Here is a 20708-nt window from a genome sequence, read left to right on the forward strand (position 1 = left end):
TGGGCCAGGCAAGTGATCAGGAGCATGGCCGGGAATGTGGAGCTCTAGTTGAACTTGACCACTCGGTCACCATTATTGTGACACTGAACAGCAGGCCCCACCAACAAGTGGGAAAGGAAAATTTTGAAAGTTACACACGTCTGTTAGCAAGCACAATAATGCTGGAATATGCTGTTGAAGACTATAGTTCATGTTTAGTTCCAACAAGACTCTGACTTTAAAAATTCTCACTCTTATTTTCAAACTTATCAAGGGCTCAAGGTTCTCCCTCTCCTTCTTGTCCCTACTCCTACATGACCTTGGCACTGCACGGTACAGGGCAGCATAGCAGTTAGTGTTACGCTTTACAACAACAGCTTCCTGGGTTCAATTCTGCTACCGTCCTGTAAAGAGTTCATGTGTTCTCCCCGTGACCGCATGGATTTCCTCTGAGTGCTTCGGTTTCCTCTCACATTCCAAGGACGTTTGGGTTAGTAAGTTCACAGTCAAGAGAAAATACACAGATGCTGGAATTCCAACACACACACACACACACACACACACCTGGAGGAACAAAATGCTGGATACTGCTGAGATCCTCCAGCATTTTGTGGGTGTTACTAAAGTTGTTGGCATGTTAGGTTGGTGCTGTAAACGTGACGACACTTGTGGGCCCATCCTTGGGCTACGTAGATTGTTGACACAAACAATGCATTTCACTATATCTTTCAATGTATGTGTTAAATAACACACATCTTAAGATCTTAAAATCTTTTCTATGCTCCTCCCATTCATGCCATTTGTGCATCCTGATGGAAATCACATCACCTTCGATGGCCTTGCCTTCCAGTCCAAATACTTTATGTCTGGAATTTCCCCATTAACCTGACCTGTCCTGAAAAACATTGTCTCATTTTTACTATGTACTGTACCAGCAGTTATGGTCGAAATGACAATAAAAGTGACTTGACTTGACTGCTTTCTCTACTTCTCATTTATTCTTTAAAATGTTACTTAAAAGCTACATATTTGACCAAGATTTTAGTCTCAGGCCGAATGGCTCCTTGAGGATCAATGCTAAATTTTACTTGATCATTCTCATTCTCTCAAAAATACAGGTACACTCATCGCCGTCGTGGACTTCAGGCAAGATTGAGGCCTGCGAGCCGAAACGAACCAGTGTTCAGCCCCCACGACTCCACGCCAGCCAAGGTCCCTCACCTGAGCCCATTCCGTCTGCCTGCACCTGACCCACCTCCCTCTCTTCTCACCGCTACCATCGGATGGGAGGTGCGGAAGTTCTGGGTTCAAAAACAGTCGTCCTACGACCATCGAGCTCCTACACTGGTGTGGATGGTTTCACTTGCCTCAGCGCAGAACTGACTACACGCTCTGCAAAATCACTTACAGGGATTGTGTTATATCTACAATATAATGGATTATATTGTATTTCTTTATTTTTCCATGGGGGCCTGCAAGAAAATGAATCTCAATGTTTTATATATTATACATACTTTTGATAATAAATTTACTTTGAATTTCAATTAGCTACATCCACAGTATATTCATTTTTGTTGTTGTGAAAAAAAATTTCCCTAGTGAGTTGGACACTAGCCTTTCACCCCTGACAAACATATTTAAATCAATTCCACTCTGAAGGACTGAACGTTTTTTTTAAATTTAATGGCTGCAGAAGTCCAATACAAGACGAGGCTCTGTAATCTCATAGCAATCTCCCATGAGGTTGGGACTAACAAAGAAGCTGACCTGATTCAGTTCGAACATGGCATCCATCAACAGGATGGGTATGAGACTTCCCAAGAACAAAATGTCTGTCAGATTTCTGAATACAGTCCTATCAGAGCGTGAATCCACTTCGAAGAGTGAACCCAAGGTCTGGATCTAGCAACTGTGAGTCCCATTTGCTATTGTTTTTAGTTCAACCTTCAGAAATGCATCTTATCAGATGCCAGCTGTTCCTCCACTTTGCTTCCGTGCTGCATCATCCAATGTGTGACAGCAATGGAAAGCACGAGAACAGATGGCACCCTGCGGCCAACAGAGCTTTTTATACAGACTCGCCAAGCCACAGAATGTAAATCGGACTAAAATATTAATAGAAACTTTTGTTTGTTCCCCAATATGAGATACGTTGCCATTAGTGGACAGTTTGAATTTTTCATGCTTTTCAATTAACAGAGCTGCAAAGTTTACAGTTTAGAAGAGTTTATGTCAAAAATTAATGAAATCAAAATAATTACAGTAGGTTTGTGTAGTACAAGGTCTTAGCGAATGCAGCAATTAATATAACAAGGTGCCCTTATTTACATCATCTGTGCCCACTGCTAATTGCGCCTGATGGTTATCTGCTACTCAAGCAAATGCATTATCTTTGAGAGGCGGCCCCCTCATCACTAATTACTTCCAGCATATCAGCACCAGGCCATTTCCTCAAACAAGTACATCAATATTAAAGAGACCCCTTTCCTGAAATTGCAATTTGTTTTATTTGTTTTGTGACTTGCATTGCTCTGAATATTAAGGCAAGGTGCAAAATGTTAGGTAGAAGAGTGGAACTCTTCTTACATCAGGCAACTAATGATGCCCTGAAGCATTCCCAGACAAGTTATTTCACTGAATACACATATACTAAAGCTCTTTCTACTCTGTCTGAAACAAAGTACACTGAGGTCAGGGGTGGCATAAGTGAAATTCAGATTAAAACTCCTTCTACCCTGTCTGTCAAACACTCTATTGTAAGGTACAATGGAAGTTCTGTGGCAACAGACAAAAAAAAATCACTCCAGCAAATATTCCAAATTCCTGTACAAAATTGCAAAGGAAAACTCAGAATCAGGGTTAATATTTGTGGCAAATGTTGTGGAAGTTGTTGATTTACAGCAGCAGAACACATTAAAAAACTGCAAGTTATAAAAAGAAATAATTATATATATTGTATATTAAATAATTGGTTCAAAAAGAGAGCCTTCTGGTGTTCAAGGAACTCAGCAGGCCAGGCAGCATCCCTGGAAAAAAGTAAACAGTCAATGTTTCAGGCTGAGACCCTTCATCGTCCTGATAAAGGGTCTCGGCCCGAAACGTCGACTGTTTACCCTTTTCACTGGATGCCGCCTGACCTGCTGAGTTCCATCCAGCATCTTGAGTGTGTTGCTTTGGATTTCCAGCACTGCCAGATTTTTTCATGTTTGTGACTCTGGTGTTCATTTCTGAATAAAGATTAGGTAATAAATAAAGTTTAGATACTAAATAAAACTTGCTTTATCATGAATTATCAACTTCATCTGATCAAGCGCAGCACAGGTTAATAAAAGTGAATTCGTTCAAGCTGAAGTTTATTGTCATTCAACCATACACAAGTATACAAACTAAACAAAACAAAGTTCCTCTGGGACCAGGGAGCAAAAGATAGCACATATAGTCACACACACCACATACAGTTACAAAACAGTACATATCATTATGATACAGCACATATACACCGTATTAGCTGGCTGGTGGTGTAGTGGCATCCGCACCAGACTTCAAGGTGATTGGTTCCAGGTTCAAATCTGGCCAGCTCCTTGCATGCTTTCTATCAATGCTAGGTTGAGCGTCAAGATAGCAACTTCGCCTCATAAAAGCAGACAAATACTAAAGAAGTGGGAAGGTTGCCAGTGAGCCATGGGAGGATATTATTTATTATTACAAATACACTGTAGTTACGATAAAACACATTTAGTTATGATAAAGCACAGTACAGTCACAAGATAATATTAGCACAGATTTCTGAGAGGCATGGCCTGAAGATTTGTGGTGTGTGGGATGTTGTCCTGCACCCCACCTCTACACCAACGCATTAAGTACAGGTAGATCGGAAAGAAAGTAAAATATGCTTTTCCTTCTGGAAGGCCAGAGCTCAATTAACCCTTCCTTTGCCACATCTGCCATGAAGGTATTTAAAACTCTCCATTAATTTGATGAACATAGTTGAATTGAAGCAGTGATAAATTTGTGTGGTAAAGATTCCTTTGCACCTCTGTGATATTTTGCCATTTTCTGCATCTTGTGACCTTTCTTCGTGACACCACAGGCCAATGCCCAACAGGAAACTGAAGTGAGACCATCAGGGAACAATGAGGAGATTCGCAGAGAAAAAAAACAGTAATTAAATGATGCCAAGCTTGGCTGCTAATTTGTGATAGGTGACTTGGTAAAATGAGGGGGGCCCAGAATCTTAAGACTTGGGGGGCAATAATGAGTTCAGTAGGAATTGGTTTCAATGCATAATGGAAGGAAAAGAGTATTGAGGACAAGCAGTTAAAAACATAGTTGATTACTATTAATACTAGCATTGATCCAAATTGCAAGAGAATGATTCTTTTGCTTGATATGATGAAGGATGGTGTAAATGGAGTGGGATTGCTTGCATAAGTTCCAGTTAAAGACAGTTCACAGAAATGTATGGTTATTGCTACTGTTCTTTAATCCTGAAGCAATTCAACTATGTTCATCAATTCAGGAAAAAACCTCCCTGTCTATTTAATTAAGGAAGGAAAATGCACTTGATTTCATACAGAAATTTGTCTGACATTTAGTAGAAAACCTGACTACTATGTCTCGACAAAACAGATAGTGCACTTGTCAAATCCTATTTGCTCCAAAAGCTTAGATGAACTCAGGCCAAATTATCAAAGGGTTTTTAATTCCAGTGAGCATTTCTCTTCCTGTCCAGGTAAGAACTCTCCTTGGGGGCACTGACATATGGGGTTGCCTCGTTCCTATCTGAGCTGTCATTCCATGCATGTCAAGTAGGGGCTGTAATCCAATTATCCATTAATGAGACAAATGCCCTGTAGCACCAGACCAATTTACCACTGTTTCATTCAGATTAAATTAATGGAGACTTTTAAACATCTTCATGGCAGGTGTGGCAAAGAAAGGGTTAATTGAGCTGTAGCCTTCCAGGAGAAAAAGTATATTTTTGTACTACTTTTCAACTGGAGTCTTATCTTTCCAGTGAATGCAACAGTTATTTTCCCCGGACCAATCTCGCCTTTTAGCCGTTGGTTCCTTTGATTCGCTATCTGAGGTGACAGGAAAGAAATTTAAAGGGGCAGTATTCCTACAGTAAAACACACTGCACGATCATCAGAGCACAAAAGAGAAGCTGATATGATGGTATGCCGCTATCGAAGGATCACAACGGTGAGCGAACAGGAGTAGCCAGGAAGCCAGTCGGCGATTAAAACCGTTCCGCGGGTTACTTACAAACACTTCCCATGTCTGGCTCCTGCCTTTTAATGGGCTGAATGATCCTTCAGCCTGAGGATGAATAGAACCATCTGCTCCACTAAATTACTGTAACAGCCAGAACTGGAATTAATACCTGAGTACTCTTGGGAAGCTGGTGAGGAGTAATTACCAGATCAGGAGAAATGTGCAATTGCATTGGCATGTTTTTATATAATAACTTTCGACAAAGATAAAGATGGAATTGTTTTATTCAATTTGCATGTAAAAGTGAATGTAATATTTGTCAGCAAAAGCATGTTTTACTGGAAAATATGCAAATTTTAAGTATTTTTGCTGCTGTCAAAAAGGATTACTAAAATCCAGTCAATTTTATTACTTACCTTCAGCAAAGGCATTTTTGCCAATCTGTAATATCTTCATCTGAATGGTGATAAATCTTCACTGCATTGAAGTCTGGTCTATGTGATAAAAGGACATTTGGTCTATGTGACAACAATAGACTTCACACCATTGACTTTTACACGTTGTAAACTCCGCTACTGATGTAAGAGAGGGAACTTCAGTGTTTTGAACAAGCAGCTACAAAAGGCAATGCAATATTTGTCCATGCCAGGACCATGTGTGAATTGGAAAGGATGTTATCTGTCATAGTTTTCCCAAGCACCTGCTGCCCTTCTCCTGGCATATTGTGAAGGATGAAATATTGCAGATTGCACACTGTTGGAAGTGCATACTACAACCGTGATTGATTTATGGTAGAGCACATGATCATTTAACCAGTGGGTGGTGCATCATTTCAGTTGACATCCTTATTCTAAGTGGCTTTCAACTCCATGAGAGTTCTTAGATCTTCACCCATCTAGGCAATTATAAAATTTGCAATTTCAAAGTTTAAAGTAAATTTATTATCAATGTACATACGTCACCATCTATTCGTTTTCCTGTGAGCATACTCAATAAATCCAATAATCATAGTAGAAGCAACGAAAGACTGCGGACAACCAGTGTGCAAAAACAGCAAACTGTGCAAATACAAAAAGAAAAAGAAATAATGATAATAAATAAACGATAAATAGAGAACATGAGATGAAGAGTCCAGTGATGGGCAAGTGAAGTTCAGAATCAGAATCAGGTTTATTATCACCAGCATGTGCCGTGAAATTTGTTAACTTAGCAGCAGCAGCTCAATGCAATATGTAATCTAGAAGGAGGAAAAAATAATACTAAATAAGGAAATCAATGACAGTATACATATATTGAATAGATTAAAAATCATACAAAAGCAGAAATTATATATATTAAAAAAGTGAGGTACTGTTCACAGGTTCAATGTCCATTTAGGAATCGGATGGCAGAGGGGAAGAAGCTGTTCCTGAATCATTGAGTGTGTGCCTTCGGGTTTCTGTACCTCCTGCCTGATGGCAACAGTGAGAAAAGGGCATGCCCTGGGTGCTGGAGTTCCTTGATAATGGATGCTGTCTTTCTGAGACAGTTGAATGCAGTTTTGCCTTTGGTTCAAGAGCCTAATGGCTGAAAGAGTAATAACTATTCCTGAACCTGGTGGTGTGAGTTCTGAGGCTCTTGTCCCTTCTTTCTGATGGCAGCAGCAAGAAGAGATCATGACCTGGGTGGTGGGGATCCCTGATGATGGATGCTACTTTCCTGCAACAATGCTCCATGTGGATGTGCTCAATAGTGGAGCGGGCTTTATCTGTGATAGACTGGGCCGTATCCACTACTTTTTGTAGAATTTTCTGTTCAAGGGCATTGGTGTTTCCATACCAGGCTGTGATTCAGCCAGTCAATATACTCTCCACCACTCATCTGTAGAAGTTTGTCAAAGTTTTAGATGTCATGCTGAATCTTCACAAACTCCGAAGGAAGCAGAGGTGCTACTCAGCTTTCTTTGTAATTGCACTTATATGGCCCAGGACAGGTCCTCTGAAATAATAACACCGCAGAACTTAAAATTGCTGACCCTCTTCACCTCTGATCCCTGACGAGCTCTGCCTAGTGGACCGTTGGTTTCCTCGTCCTGAAATCAGTAATCAGCTCTTGGTCTTGTTGACATTGAGTAAGATGTTGTTGTTGTGACACCACTCAACCAGATTTTCAATATACCTCCTATATGCTGATTCATCACCACCTTTGATTTGGCCTAGGACAGTGGTGTCACCAGCAAACTTAAATATGGCATTCGAGCTGTGCTTAGCCACACAGTTTATATATAGGTGTGATTCACCTGCTGATGGAGATTATGGAGGGTGTGTTGTTGCCAATCCGAACTGACAGGAGTCTTCTTACTTTTAACAAGAGAATGGTGGAAAGGTTTGGAACACAAACTACAACATGGTAACAAACACGCGAAAGCCTGCCGATGCTAGAAATCCAAAGAAGCACATACAAAATGCCAGTGCTAATCAGCAAGTCAGGCAGCATCTATGGAAATGAGAAAACAGTCAACTTTTCAGGCTGAGACCCTTCTTCAGGGCTAAACAATAAGACCACAAGACATTGGAGGAGAATTCTGCACCCAGAGCTCTTCTTCCATCACCTGCGTCTCTGAACCCAATTCTTGGCAAGGATTCCACACCCTGTGCTCCCACCTTCAACCCTCCTCCTCCTTTTGGATAGCTGATTCTCTGCCTGCTCTGGATTTTTCATCTCGAATTTCTGATAAGGCGTCAACCATCTCAACTTCCGCATTCTTCTCTCTTCCTGCAACCGTGCCACCTCTGAACGCTCTGCCGTCCACCCTCTGTGCACCAATCCCAACCTCACCATCAAACCTGAAGACAAAAAGGGTGCTGTTGTAGTGTGGCAGAACGAGGCCAGGTGGCAACTCTTAGACACCTCTTCTTACTTACCCCTCAAAGAGGGCCCCATTCCAGACCATCAGAAAACTGTCTCCAACACCAACTCTGAACTAACCCACTCTGGAAAACTCTCATACACTGCCACTAAACTCATTGTTCCCTTACACCACACTGCTCACTTCCACCTCCTACCCAAGGCCCACAAACCAACTGTTCAGGTAGGTCTATTGTCTGTCTGCTCCTGCCCCACTGAACTTGTGTCCTTATATCTCAATTCCATTCTATCCCCCTTGGATCAGTCCCTTCCCATCTACTTCCACAACACTTCACATGCCCTTGATCTCCTCAGTAAATTTCCTGGCCATGACAGACTCACCTTTACCATGGATGCTTAGGCCCTATGCACTTTTATTCCCCATCAAGAAGACCTCAATGCTCTCGGCTTCTTTCTTGACAAAAGAACCAACCAATCTGCCTCTACCACCACCCTCCTGCATCTGGTCCCCACCTCAACAATTTTTCATTTGTCTCCTCACACTTTTTCCAAACTCAAGGAGTAGTCATGAGCCTTTGCATGGACTCTAACTATGCCTGCCTCTTCGTTGGCTACATAGAACAGTCGATGTTCAAAGCCTTCCCCGATTATACTCCCCAAGTCTTCCTCCACTACATTGAAGATTGCACTGGCATTGCTTCATTCAGTTCTCACAATGTGAGCTCCTTTTCTCTGGAGAACCCAGAGGTTTGGTGACCAGCACCTCCATGGTAGCAGGACACCTTCATCCCATAGGTATGGGCAATCCTGAGCTTCCAGTTGCCTGTCACTTTATTCTCCATCCTGCTTCCATTCTGATTTATCTGACCTTGTCTCCTGCATAGTTCTAATTTTGCTCAGTGTAAGCCCGAAGTCCGTGCTACCCAACCCAACCTGGTAAACATCTTTCTCCTCCATCGAATAATATTCTGAATGGTGGAAAGGTTTGGAACACAAACTACAACAGTCTCTGCTCTACTTCCCTGTTGATTCTCTCATAGTCTAAGTTCTTTTCTCAGCCTTAACTTTCTGACAAAGAGAGAGGAAAAAAAAAATCACATTACTGCTTTCTATTTGTCTTTTATTGCCATTCATTTAAATATTTTATATTAAAACTACCAATCGTCATATTAGAGATTTAATATATCTTAGAGGCTGTGTAGGAACTTAAATTTGACAACAAAAAACAAGTTGCTAGAGGAACTCAGTGTATCAAGCACTATTATGCAGGCAAACGGATGGTTGATGTTGTTTTGAGTCAGGACCGCTGCATCAGGACTCATCCCAAAATGTTGACTATTTCTTTGCCTCCACAGATAAGCCTGGCCTGCTGGGTTCTTCCTGAAAATTCCAGCATCTGGAGTCTTTTTCTCTCTTAAATCTGATTACATTTAAAAGACCATTTAAAATGCATGCATGAACACAAGTTCTTAAAAAAATAAGAATCATTCAGATGATTTTGATATTTGTGTTCCTGTAGAATGTGATGCGTTCCTTTAGGGTTAATGTGGTCATTTTTACATCAAGAAGCTACATCGCATGATGAAGTGTTGCTCAGCTGACTACACCTACAATCTCACGCAGATCGGAGATGTTGAAATCTGCATTGTCGTAGGAAAGCAGCATCCATCATCAGTACCCCACCACCCAGGTCAAGCTCTCTTCTCTCTGCTGTCATCAGGAAGTACACAGACCTCAGGACACACGCCACCAGGTTCAGGAACATTTATTTCTCTTCAACCGTCAGGCTTTTGAACCTGAGGAGATAACGTCACTTCCCCATCATTGAAATGTTCCCACAAACTCTGGACTCACTTTTGTGTTCTCAATATTTATTACTATTATTATTTTTTTATTTTTGTATTTGCACAGTTTGTTGTCTTTTGCAAATTGGATGAATGCCCAAGTTGGTCTTCATTGATTCTGATATGGTTATTATTCTATTATGGATTTATTGAGTTTGCCCACAAGAAAATGAATCTCAGGGTTGTTTGTATACAGTAACATACATGTACTTTGATAGTACATTTATTTTGAACTTTTCAACTTTGGAGCAACAAGTAATCTGAGCGATATAAATATTATAAACAAATAAAGTTCTAAGACTACTAAATTGTTCCCTAGTACGATAACATTGACTCTTGATCATGTTACGATCTTGCACTTTATTGTTTACCTGCCCTGCACTTTATTGCATTTTATTCTGCAACGTTATTGTTTTACTTTGTTCTACTTCAATGCATTATGTAATGATTTGATCTGTATGAGGATGTGCGAGACAAGCTTTTCACTGTATTGGGGTATATGTAATGGTAATAAGTCTATTCCAATTCTAAACTGGTGTTGGAACTCGGTTGGTTAGGCAGCATCTCACACGAAATGCTGGAGGAACTCAGCAGGCCAGGCAGAATCTATAGAACGCAGTAAACAATCCACGTTTAGGGCTGAGACCCCTCATCAGGAAAGGAATTAAAGGAGGGAAGTAAAAGAAGCCCTTCCTGATGCAGGGTTTCGACCCAAGGCGTTGCTAATTGTTTTTGCTGCTAAGATACTGCTCTAAGAGCTCTTCCTTCAGATATTCACGTCTTCACCTCTTAAATCCAATTTAAATGAAATTATAATAAAACGCACCATGTTGAATATAATGAACAGAAAAGATTCTGCAGATCAGAAACAAGAGAAAATCTGCAGATGCTGGAAAATCCGAGCAACACACACAAAATGCTAGATTCTGCAGATGTTAGAAATTCAGATTTACAAATACAGAATGCTGGAGAAACTTAGCACCATCTATGGAGAGGAATAGCAGTCTGATCAACGGTTTCGGCCCGAAAAGCCGACATCTCCATAGACGCTGCCTGACTTGCTGAATTGCTCCAACATTTTACAGGCTCTGCTGAATATGGTGCAAATACCCTTTAAATGCTGCAGGATTTAAAAAAGACAAACTTTAAAATTTTAAATACATCTATGACAATCCACCCATTGGCTGCGTCTTCGGATTGACAGTTAAATTTTCCAATCAAGTAACAAAAATGTTTCTTCGAACACAATTGGTAATTTTGCAAAGTATTTTATCCAATTAACTGTATGTATGGATATGCCAAAGCCATATGGCCAATCGCTGATCGAGCTAGGAAATTTTGTGGCCAATCAAATACATGAACCATCCAGGTTGCTAAAATCGAACCAATGACGTTAGTAGGCGGTTTGTAACTCACCCTATGAGCAAACGGTACGACGCATCCTCGACCAATGAGCGCTTGGGCACGAAAAAGGCGCCAAGAACAGTTCACCCAAGTTGAAGAAGGAGATGGCGACGGCGATTCTGTAGCCGTGGCAGATGGCGAGGGAGTGAGGGCTCCCTCGGCCCGGCCGGCCGGCCATGGTGTCGCACAACCTCGCCTTCCTGGTGGACACGGCGGCCTCGGAGCGCGTCCTGAGCCCAGCCCTGGTGCGGCGGGCCGCGCTGCGGGTGCTGCTGCATTCGGCCTGCCGCGCCGGCTTCCAGGACGTCCGCTGGGCTTTTAAACTCTTCGACTCGGCGGCCGCGCGCGGTCGCGTGTCCCGGGGCCACGGCTTCAGGGAGCTGCGGCTGGAACACCTGGAGGAACTGGAGGAGGCCCTGAGCCGGGAGTTGGGGCAGAGCCGCCGGCGGGGGACGGCGGCCGCCACTCAGACGGCGCTGATCGAGGCCCTGTCGGACTACCCGTGGGACCGGCCCGACATCACCTCCCCAGCCAAGTTGGGCCGCGGGTCAGCGGCCGAGGCCCCGCAGCCATGGCCTCGCAATGTCCTCTTCCTCTTCGCCCCGTGCCCTCTCTCCCGGGCCGACCTGGGCAGGTTCCTGCAGCTCTCGGTCGCCGACAGCTGTCACCAACTGGCGGAGAAAATCATTCCGCCGCCGGCCCGGGCACTACTCTCCGACCACAACATCGCCCTGCATTGGGTAGACACTCAGCCCTTGCAGCAGGTAAGCGGTGCACCCTGATCTCACAAGCCGCCCCTTTTAAATCTCTAGTGGCACTGACACCAATATACAAGTACAGTATCGGCCTATTGCGTACATTAAATCGCAATGAAAAGTGTGTTTGGAGGAGCATCACAAAAAAAACACACAGAACTGAATAGGTTAGGACTTCATTCCTTGGAACGCAGAATATTGAAAAAGGTATGATCAAGGTATACAAAATTATAAGGGAATAGATAGGGTAAAAATAGACTTTTCCCACAGATTGGGTGGCACTACAACTAGAAGTCATGGGTTAAAGGTGAAAAGTTTAAGAGGAACATGAAGGAAAACTTCTAAAGAGGGTTGTGAGTGAAACGAGCACCATTTTAATATTTAAGAGAAGCTCGGATCGTTACATGGATGGTAGGGGTATGGAGGGCGATGATGGATGGGAGTAGGCAGTTTAAATGGCTCGAGATGGGCTGAAGGGATTCTTTCTGCTGTACCTTTCTATGACTAATTCAAGCTATACATAAAATTATGCCTTGCATTGGGAGGAGAAAGGTCTGCAAAAGCATGACGATAGTCATTGCAAAGGAAAAATAAAGACAAAATCAAAGACAAGTGTGATAGTGCAAGAAGTGATCTTTAGTGTTCCATTGATGCCGTAGGGTTAGGACTGTGCAGGTAGATTCAAAAACCGCCACACAAGTAGATGTGTGTACAGATGGAATGAAAAATCTACTTTCAGCAGCATCACAAGCTCATAACATCAGAGATAGTGTATTCACAAGCAAGACATGTATAGTACAAGAGAGAATGCTATCAACAATTTTAAAGTTGTCATAGTGTTGCTAATATATTGATTATGGTTGTGCATGTCAGCTCAAGAACCTGATAGTTGTAAGGAAGTAGCTGTTCCTTAATTTTAAACACTGGAAATTCTGCAGATGCTGGAAATCCAAAGCAACACACACAAAATGCTGGAGGAACTCAACAGCTCAGGCATCATCAATGGAAATGAACAGTCTCTAGCAGTCTCTAGACCTTTCCTACATACCTGGCTTCATTTGTCACCTTCCAACTAGCCTCCTTCCCCTCTTCCCATCCTGACTTTTTCTTGGCGTCTTCCCCCTTCCTTCCCAGGCCTGAATAGGGGTCTTGGGCCGAAACATCAACTGTCTGTTCTTCATGGATGTTGCCTGACCTGGTGAGTTCCTCAATTTTGTGTGCATGCCTGAACCTGGCAGTTTGGAGCCTCGGGCCTGACCTGTACCTCCTACCTGACAGTAGCTGTGAGAATAGGGCATGATTTGGATGATGAGATCCTTTGGTAAATGACATCTTTCTGACTATGTTATACAATAAAGCATTTGCTCTTGCTTTTATATGATACCATGGCCTCAGCCCTCTTATGTCTGTTAACCCCTTTTCCAATCAAGCCTGCTGAATGGAATCCCAAACCTTAATTATGATTGGGGTGTGGATCACCTTGTCCTGACACTAGATTCCCAAAGTGGTTACTACTCCACGATCCATCTTGGCAAGAGGTTTCCAAGAACATAATAAGGTATAAATTATTCTTGGACTTACCTCGCAATAGACTGGTGTCCTGTTCCGGGGTGGGGAGTCTCGTACTCTCAGTGGCTTCACACCACTGAAACTGGCAAAAGCACTGGCCTGATGAACCTGTAAGGCTCGGGACAGACTTTAACTTAACTATTCTAGGACTTGCTCTGCCATTCAGCAAGGAAATGGCTGAGAAAGAACAAAATGGTTCGTTCATGGTAAAGCCACCTTAGCAACAAATGTAACATGCTTACGAACTTGCGGAATTCCTAGCCAAAGATGTTCAAAATGGAGAAGGGGCATCAGGGAAAGATGCAGATCACCATGGTGGAGTCTCTTTGGGAATATGTGAAACACAGAAACTCCTACCCTGCCCTATTGAGCATAACATGATCCACCTGTCATCAGGTAGTGACCCTAAGGAGGCTTGACTAATCGTTTGGAATCTACAGAAATGGACTGGCAGTAAATCTTGCTTGCCCCATAGAAGAACATTATAGAATACTTAAGAACATCAAACTACCCTGGTTCCCTGACAATTCATCATTTTTTAAAAAAATCTCATTCCTTCCATGGTTTGCTTTTGAGGCTTCCTATAATGACTGAAAGAATGGTGTAGATCAGGGGTTTTAAACTTGGGCCCCTTGCTTAGTAGTATTGGTCCATGCATTAAAAAGGCTGGGAAAACCATTGGTATAGATAGAACTCCTCATCACATTTAAAAATAAAAAAATATACTTTGACCACATAATGTGACATAACTTAATGGGGAAGTGAGCAACTTCTTGTTAAAGAACTTGCTGTACATATTTATGAACACTTGTATGACTGCCTGGTTTTGTTCTGAAATGACATTCTTTAATTTGTTTTCTCTCCATCTAGTTCGTTGGAGCTTCCGATCATGTTGGCTATAGGTTAATTTCGGAGGTGATGCAATTGGTTGGTGGGAGCTTAATTCCATTTGCTGCTTTAATGGAGCTTTCACTTAAAGATTCTTATTTACCATTTGAAAAAACTTCACTGGACTCTCAGCTCAGCCAGAATGGAAAATATACCAAGGAATGTGTAAATCAGTTGAAAACAGTGGATGCTTTATTCCCATTTGATTGCACCATGAATTATTTTGTTAACATTGATAGTTTCTATCGAAATACATTTCCACTGCAACATGGATTAGTGACTATCGCACAAGGTAATTATGACTACTTTGTGATCGCTGCCAGAATTTAGAGAATGTACTTTGGTACTGGTGTTCTAAACATGATTTGGGATTATAACTTTGCCTTTCCTATCTTGTATTCTGATATTTAACTGTTTTACAGAAAAATATTAGTACTGTTGCAAAACAATTTCTCAGAGCATGCACACAATATAAATCTAGACTTGGTGATCAGCCTGCCTTTAGTTAAGTAGCTGTCCGTGTAAGGAAGGTGACATCAGTAGGAATATGAATAATATGGAATTTCCAGTGGGTGTTTGATAATGTACCATGTCATAAGTTTACTGATTCATAGGCCACACGGTCTATTGTATCTATGCTAGTAAAATAAAATCACCCAGGCAGATCTGATCATTCATCACAGCATTGAATGTCAAGCCCCTCACACCTTCAAACCAACTACAGAATAAAGTCTCCAAACATACTTTCCCTCTCCTAGACGGCAAGACTCAGTCCTCAATCTCCTTATAGTGATGACTATCCTAAACTAGCCCAAGTACATGCTCTGGTTCCCTATCCATTTTTTTTTTCCTCTTTCCAGCAGTTTCATACACTTAATTAGCCACATAACAGATTTCACAGCATAAGGCCCACAAGATGAGGAGTAACGTTCGAATGGATAAAAGATTTCTTAAAGAGAAAGCAATCAGAACTAATGAAATATTTTTCCGGTTGGCAGATCATTACCAGTGGATTGCTACAGGGATCGTCAGTGAGCCCTCAGTTAAATAAATGGCTTAGTAAATTTCATAGTATTGACCAAGGAAGTAGGGCTGTGAGCTGGAGAAGATGGAGTACTTTTAACAGACAGAGTTGGAAAAAGCACAAAGAGCATGTGGAATTCACTGATAGGATCTGGAGAAATGCTGCTATTTGGTCAGATTAGTGGAACTGCAATGATTCTTTTAGATGCTAGGAATCTAAGGAATTCCAAGTACACCACGCAGTTAGGGCAAGTTGGATGTCAACCTCTAATATAGGAGAGCAAGGGAACCTTGCTGATATTTTTCAGGTTTGGTGAGACAGAGACGTCATTTTGTCTTTGTTCTTGTGGAAGAGTATACTGACCTTGGAGAAAATAAAAAGTAAATTACATGGTTGATTGCCGGGGTGAGTGATTTGCTCTTCAGTCATATGAGGAAATATGGTCTGTATTCAACTGGAGTTCATGAAAATGTGAGGTAATTCAAGAAGAATAACAATAGTTGCCATTCTAAAATTTAACTGCATTTTCCACTGGAGTTTAAAGGCAAAGTTATCTCTGAGATAATGTCGAGAGCTCAACTTCAACAGGACCCTCATCACCCAAGACATGCCATCTTCTCATTACTAGCATCAGGGAGGAGGTAAAAACAGTTGAAGACACAGGTTCAATGTTTTAGGACCAGCTGCTTCCCCTGTGGCAGATTTCTGAATAGTCCATGAACTGTGCCTTCCTATTCCTCTTTGTATTATTTATTGTAATTTATAGAAATATTTTTTGCACTACTGCTGCCACAAAACAAATTTCATCACATATTTCCATGATAATAAGCCTGATTCAGGTTCTTTCCCTTATCCTGAGCAATTTTTTCCCCTCAGTATAAACTTTCAGAGGCAGGTCCATGTCTTGATCTCCATGGAGATCTGTATGTGTAATGATCAATGTAAATCTTAACAACTGACTAAATTTGAACTTTAGGTTATTTCTTAGAGACGCTACAAGATGTTATTTAAATGAAAGTTCTTCCAGCAGTGATTCCACTATTTATTTTGAGTGTTGTTTATATGTAAAAATGTCTGTTTGTGAACAGGAGGGCAGAAGATTTGCTGTCCTATCACTTTGGAACCAATTTCCTGTACTCAGGAATATCTGACCGATTCAGTGAATATTATTGTGAAAGGAGTTATGAAGAATTGGAATCCAAAAAGAGGTGACTTGTCTACACATTCTTGGGTCTTACAGCAACGTGAACAGAAAGAAACTAAAGATAGCAGTCTCCTTCAACGACTTCTGCAGAAAATGGCTTACAGTGAATTGCACATGGTGGGTATTTTGTTTTGGTAAGAAAGATTTGTTAACGTCTGTGTATCACTGTCATGTTGGAATGATATCACAGGAAATATACTTGGTGTTTACTATTTGTAGCGTTTTTTTTATCCTGCATTGTGTTGCATAACATTATTCATATTAAAGCTGTAGCCTTGGGAAAAATTAATAAGAAGTACTTAATAACACAAACATTATGGTGTTATTTTTACAGGTTGCTGATATAGAGATGACTAATGATTGCCTGCCCACATGTACAGGAATACTGTCTCCCTTGCATCATAGTACTGCAATTGTCACACTAATTCGGGCACAATCACCAGAGTTTGAGGAGCTTCTCTTGCAGGCAGGCATAACAGAAGAGAGCCACGAAATGTCCTCTGAACTCTCACACATTGTGGACAAAGCACTGAGCCTCATTTCTGACAGTCCTGAAGAATGTTTGACAAGTTCAGGTGAGCAAAAGTAGCAATAATATTGCAAATTTTTGATGATTGCGTTCCCCGTGGTCTGTAATAAGAATGTAATTCTGTTATTCCTGAACTTGAACAGTCAGATTCTGAATTTTAAACTTGAGTGAGGATATGCAGTAGATTTTGTGGGTAAAGATTATATGTGGCATTGATTTGCTTCAGTGCTTACGTATATAGTGCTTTAATTGTGTACTGTTTTGACTGCAGGAATCTGCTTTGTCATCTTTATTACAGGACAAATGGAGGTGACCATGCAATGAGTTATTTAATCTCATTTTAAATCTAAAGATGCATATTTCATTAGAAGAGTTAAGAATTAATGTCTTTTGATGCAATATAATAATGGTCAAGAGAAAACAAAATATTTCTTCAACCCTTCGCTTCTGTGTTAGAGGTTCCCATCTGCTTCAAAAGAGCCCAAGAGGAACAGGTTGAGCTGCCTCTACAACTATGACTTGGTAGAATTAAAATTTATGGTGATGAATTTCTTTGCGAGGTCACTCATACCTAAAGTAACTCCTGCCTGAGCAAGGACCTGGACCTGCTACAATTTGCCTACTACCACAATAGATCTAAAGATTAATGATCATTGAGTCTCCACTCACTTTGGAGCCCCCTGGACAACAGCAGCATGTACATCTATTGCATCATGGTATTCAAAGCCATCATCTCCTCACTGCTAATCAACAAGCTTCAAGATCTGGGCCTCTACCTCACCTGCACTGAATCCTCAACTTCCTTGTTGGGAGACCACAGTCAGTATAGATCAGTAATGACATATCCTCCTTACTGACAATCAACACAGGCCCACATCAAGAATGTGAGCTTAGCCCACTGCTCTACTTTCTACACTCAAGATTGTGTGGCATGGCAAAAACCATTTATAAATTCACTGATGGCAGAATCTCAGATGGCAAGAAGGAGTTGTACAGGAATAAGAGAAAATCAGCTGGTTGAGTGGTGTCACCGAACAACCTCTCACTCGGCATCAACAAACTCGGAATTAGTAGTGGACTTCAGAAAGAGAAAGTCGGAGAACATACACCAGTCCTCATTGGTGGAAAAGGGTGAACAGCTTCAACTTCCTCAACAGCATTATCTCAGAGGACATATCTGGGGTCCAAAACATTGATGCAATCACAAAGAAGACCGTATGCCAGCGGCTCAAGAGTTGCGGAGATTTGGTATGTCACCAAAGATTGAAGATTTCTACAAATGTACAGTGGAGTGCATATTGTCTGTTGGTTGACAGCCTTTAGGGATCCTCCAATACATAGAATATCAAGATGCTGCGGAGCATTATGGACTCAGCCAACTCCATTTTAGTACAGCCCTGCCCGCCATGGAGGACATCTTGTAAAGGTGGTGCCTCACTGTAGCGCTTCTGCAAAACAGCAAATTTCACCATGTGCATTGGTGATAATAAACCTGGGTCTGAGTTCATGGCAATGTATGCCATTTGCGTTGTCAAGGTGATCTGTGCATTTTAGTTTTTTATTCATTGCTGATACTAGTATGATTTGTTCACTATATATATTGAATGGATTGTGACAATTGCAGAATTTTTTAACTACTGGTCTAACTGTTGGGCCGCATAATTTCTGACATCTGTCATCTAATTTTTGATTTTTTTTTCTCCTTTGCAATTGTTTCCCTTGAGGCAATGGTGCTTAATCAATCCAAATTTATTTTACAAATCAAGGATGTAGGTAATTGGACAGCAATGCAGCAAAGCATGTAATATTTGAGGTAATTGTTTTGTTTAGTCACTGGAATAGGAATTCAAGAAAGTTTAAATCTTTACAAATTATACTAAAATAGAAGCTAATTGACTTTGGTTGAACTGTTTAGTTCCTATATTACTTGCTGATTTAAAAAAAAATTGTTACTTAACATTTCATGTTTAAAATCGATTGTGAAATCAAGAGTTCACAGTGTTGTCTAGATTTGTTTGATACCTATTTGATGTTAAAAGTGATATTTGGCAAGGTTATCTGCCATTGTTATTCTCTGGAATCAGTTCTAGTTGAGGGGTGGGGAACAAATGTATGGTGACCCTATTTTTAAAAAAAAAACGTAAATGAGGTCACTGGAATAAAAACTACTTCAAATGAAATATTAATGCTAAATTCATCTACTATAACACCAATCAAATCATAATTACCCATCTTTACAAGATGAATTCAGAAGACCGAGTAGATAGTTTAACATTTTTCTTTCATATTGTCTCAAATTTATGTAAACTAGCATCAAAGTGCAAATTGTGCTAACGTTGACTATTGAAACATCTGTGACTGATTAAGCATAATATACTGTGCACATTGATGTTGCAGTCTGGTCCCAAAGCCAAATTTGCCCAAGGTTCTCATAATCTCAGCATTCCTTTGAAATTTTTTTACTCATCTGAGTAACCATTGCCATGCAGTCACTGCTCACTTGAATCATGTGCTTGTATAGAGTTTGTGGCTTGGATTTATCTGCTCTCTGTTTAGGTATTTCAGTAATATGATCATCTCTTCATCATAGCGTTCAGCTTCAGGCGCTCTAGCTTTGTCATGTGGTATAAAGCAGGAAAAAAATTAAAAGTAATTTTCTTCCTCCCAGAAGATATTACTGTTCCAGACTGGGTGCACTTGGAGTTGTCGGAGACCTCCCACCAAAATATTTCCTTTGTTGAAGGGTGGTTTCCATTATCTGAATTATCAGGAGCAAGCTCCACTCTAATGAAATCATTCAGGTAAATTATTAAAATCACTTCAATTCTTGAAATAGCAAGTAGTGGAATCCTTCTTAAAAATAAACTTGTATGTTTATAAACGTTTTTCTATTAGATCGATTGAAGCCATGGATAACAAAGAGAATCAAGACTCTGAACTTGCTCTAACTGGTCATTTAGCTGAGTTTTACCAGAAGAAATCTGCAGGTGAAGCTGGAGCAAATATAGAGCGTAAAGATAAAAGAAGAAGATGTAAGTGTTTTCTGCGACTTAAAATATGTTGCTGTGAATTTTACTTATGATGCATCTTCTCTCAACTCCCACTATTGTGGTTGGGTTATTTGATTATTTCACCATTTTATGGTATGAATATTTTTGTGATCATAACGTCAGCAAGCTATTCAACTTATCAGATTACTAAATGTTGCGGATAGGAATAAATTTAACTAAAAAATTTTTCTTGGTAGTGCAGATAGCACCTGTAGGAAGGAAAACGGGTATTTTATTTGATGACCTTTCTTTAGAATAAGTCATCAGGCTGAATAGCCACCTTTGTTTTCCTCTTCCACAAATGCTGTCAACTCCAGTATTTTGTGTTTATTTCAGATTTCCAGCGTCTATTTTCTTGTTTTTGAATAAGTTTTAAAACTTTGAAACCTAACGTGACA

At 40.8% G+C, this 20708-nt stretch overlaps 1 protein-coding gene across 2 annotated transcripts in view; it reads left to right on the forward strand.

The window, feature by feature from the left end:
- The first annotated feature begins 11383 nt into the window (after window positions 1-11383).
- The window catches only part of ticrr (TopBP1-interacting, checkpoint, and replication regulator), a 39757-nt gene continuing 30432 nt past the window's right edge, over window positions 11384-20708 (forward strand). The window contains exons 1-6 of one of the 2 annotated variants that reach the window (XM_073033244.1): window positions 11384-12055; window positions 14486-14795; window positions 16616-16848; window positions 17066-17306; window positions 19929-20061; window positions 20156-20292. In XM_073033244.1, coding sequence (XP_072889345.1) covers window positions 11468-12055; window positions 14486-14795; window positions 16616-16848; window positions 17066-17306; window positions 19929-20061; window positions 20156-20292 — 1642 coding nt within the window. In that variant the 5' untranslated portion in view covers window positions 11384-11467. The remainder of the gene's footprint in view (window positions 12056-14485; window positions 14796-16615; window positions 16849-17065; window positions 17307-19928; window positions 20062-20155; window positions 20293-20708) is intronic. The other variant, XM_073033245.1, reaches the window with a different exon arrangement.

This window comes from Hemitrygon akajei, chromosome 30 (genome assembly GCF_048418815.1).
Source record: "Hemitrygon akajei chromosome 30, sHemAka1.3, whole genome shotgun sequence".
Classification (NCBI taxonomy): domain Eukaryota; kingdom Metazoa; phylum Chordata; class Chondrichthyes; order Myliobatiformes; family Dasyatidae; genus Hemitrygon; species Hemitrygon akajei.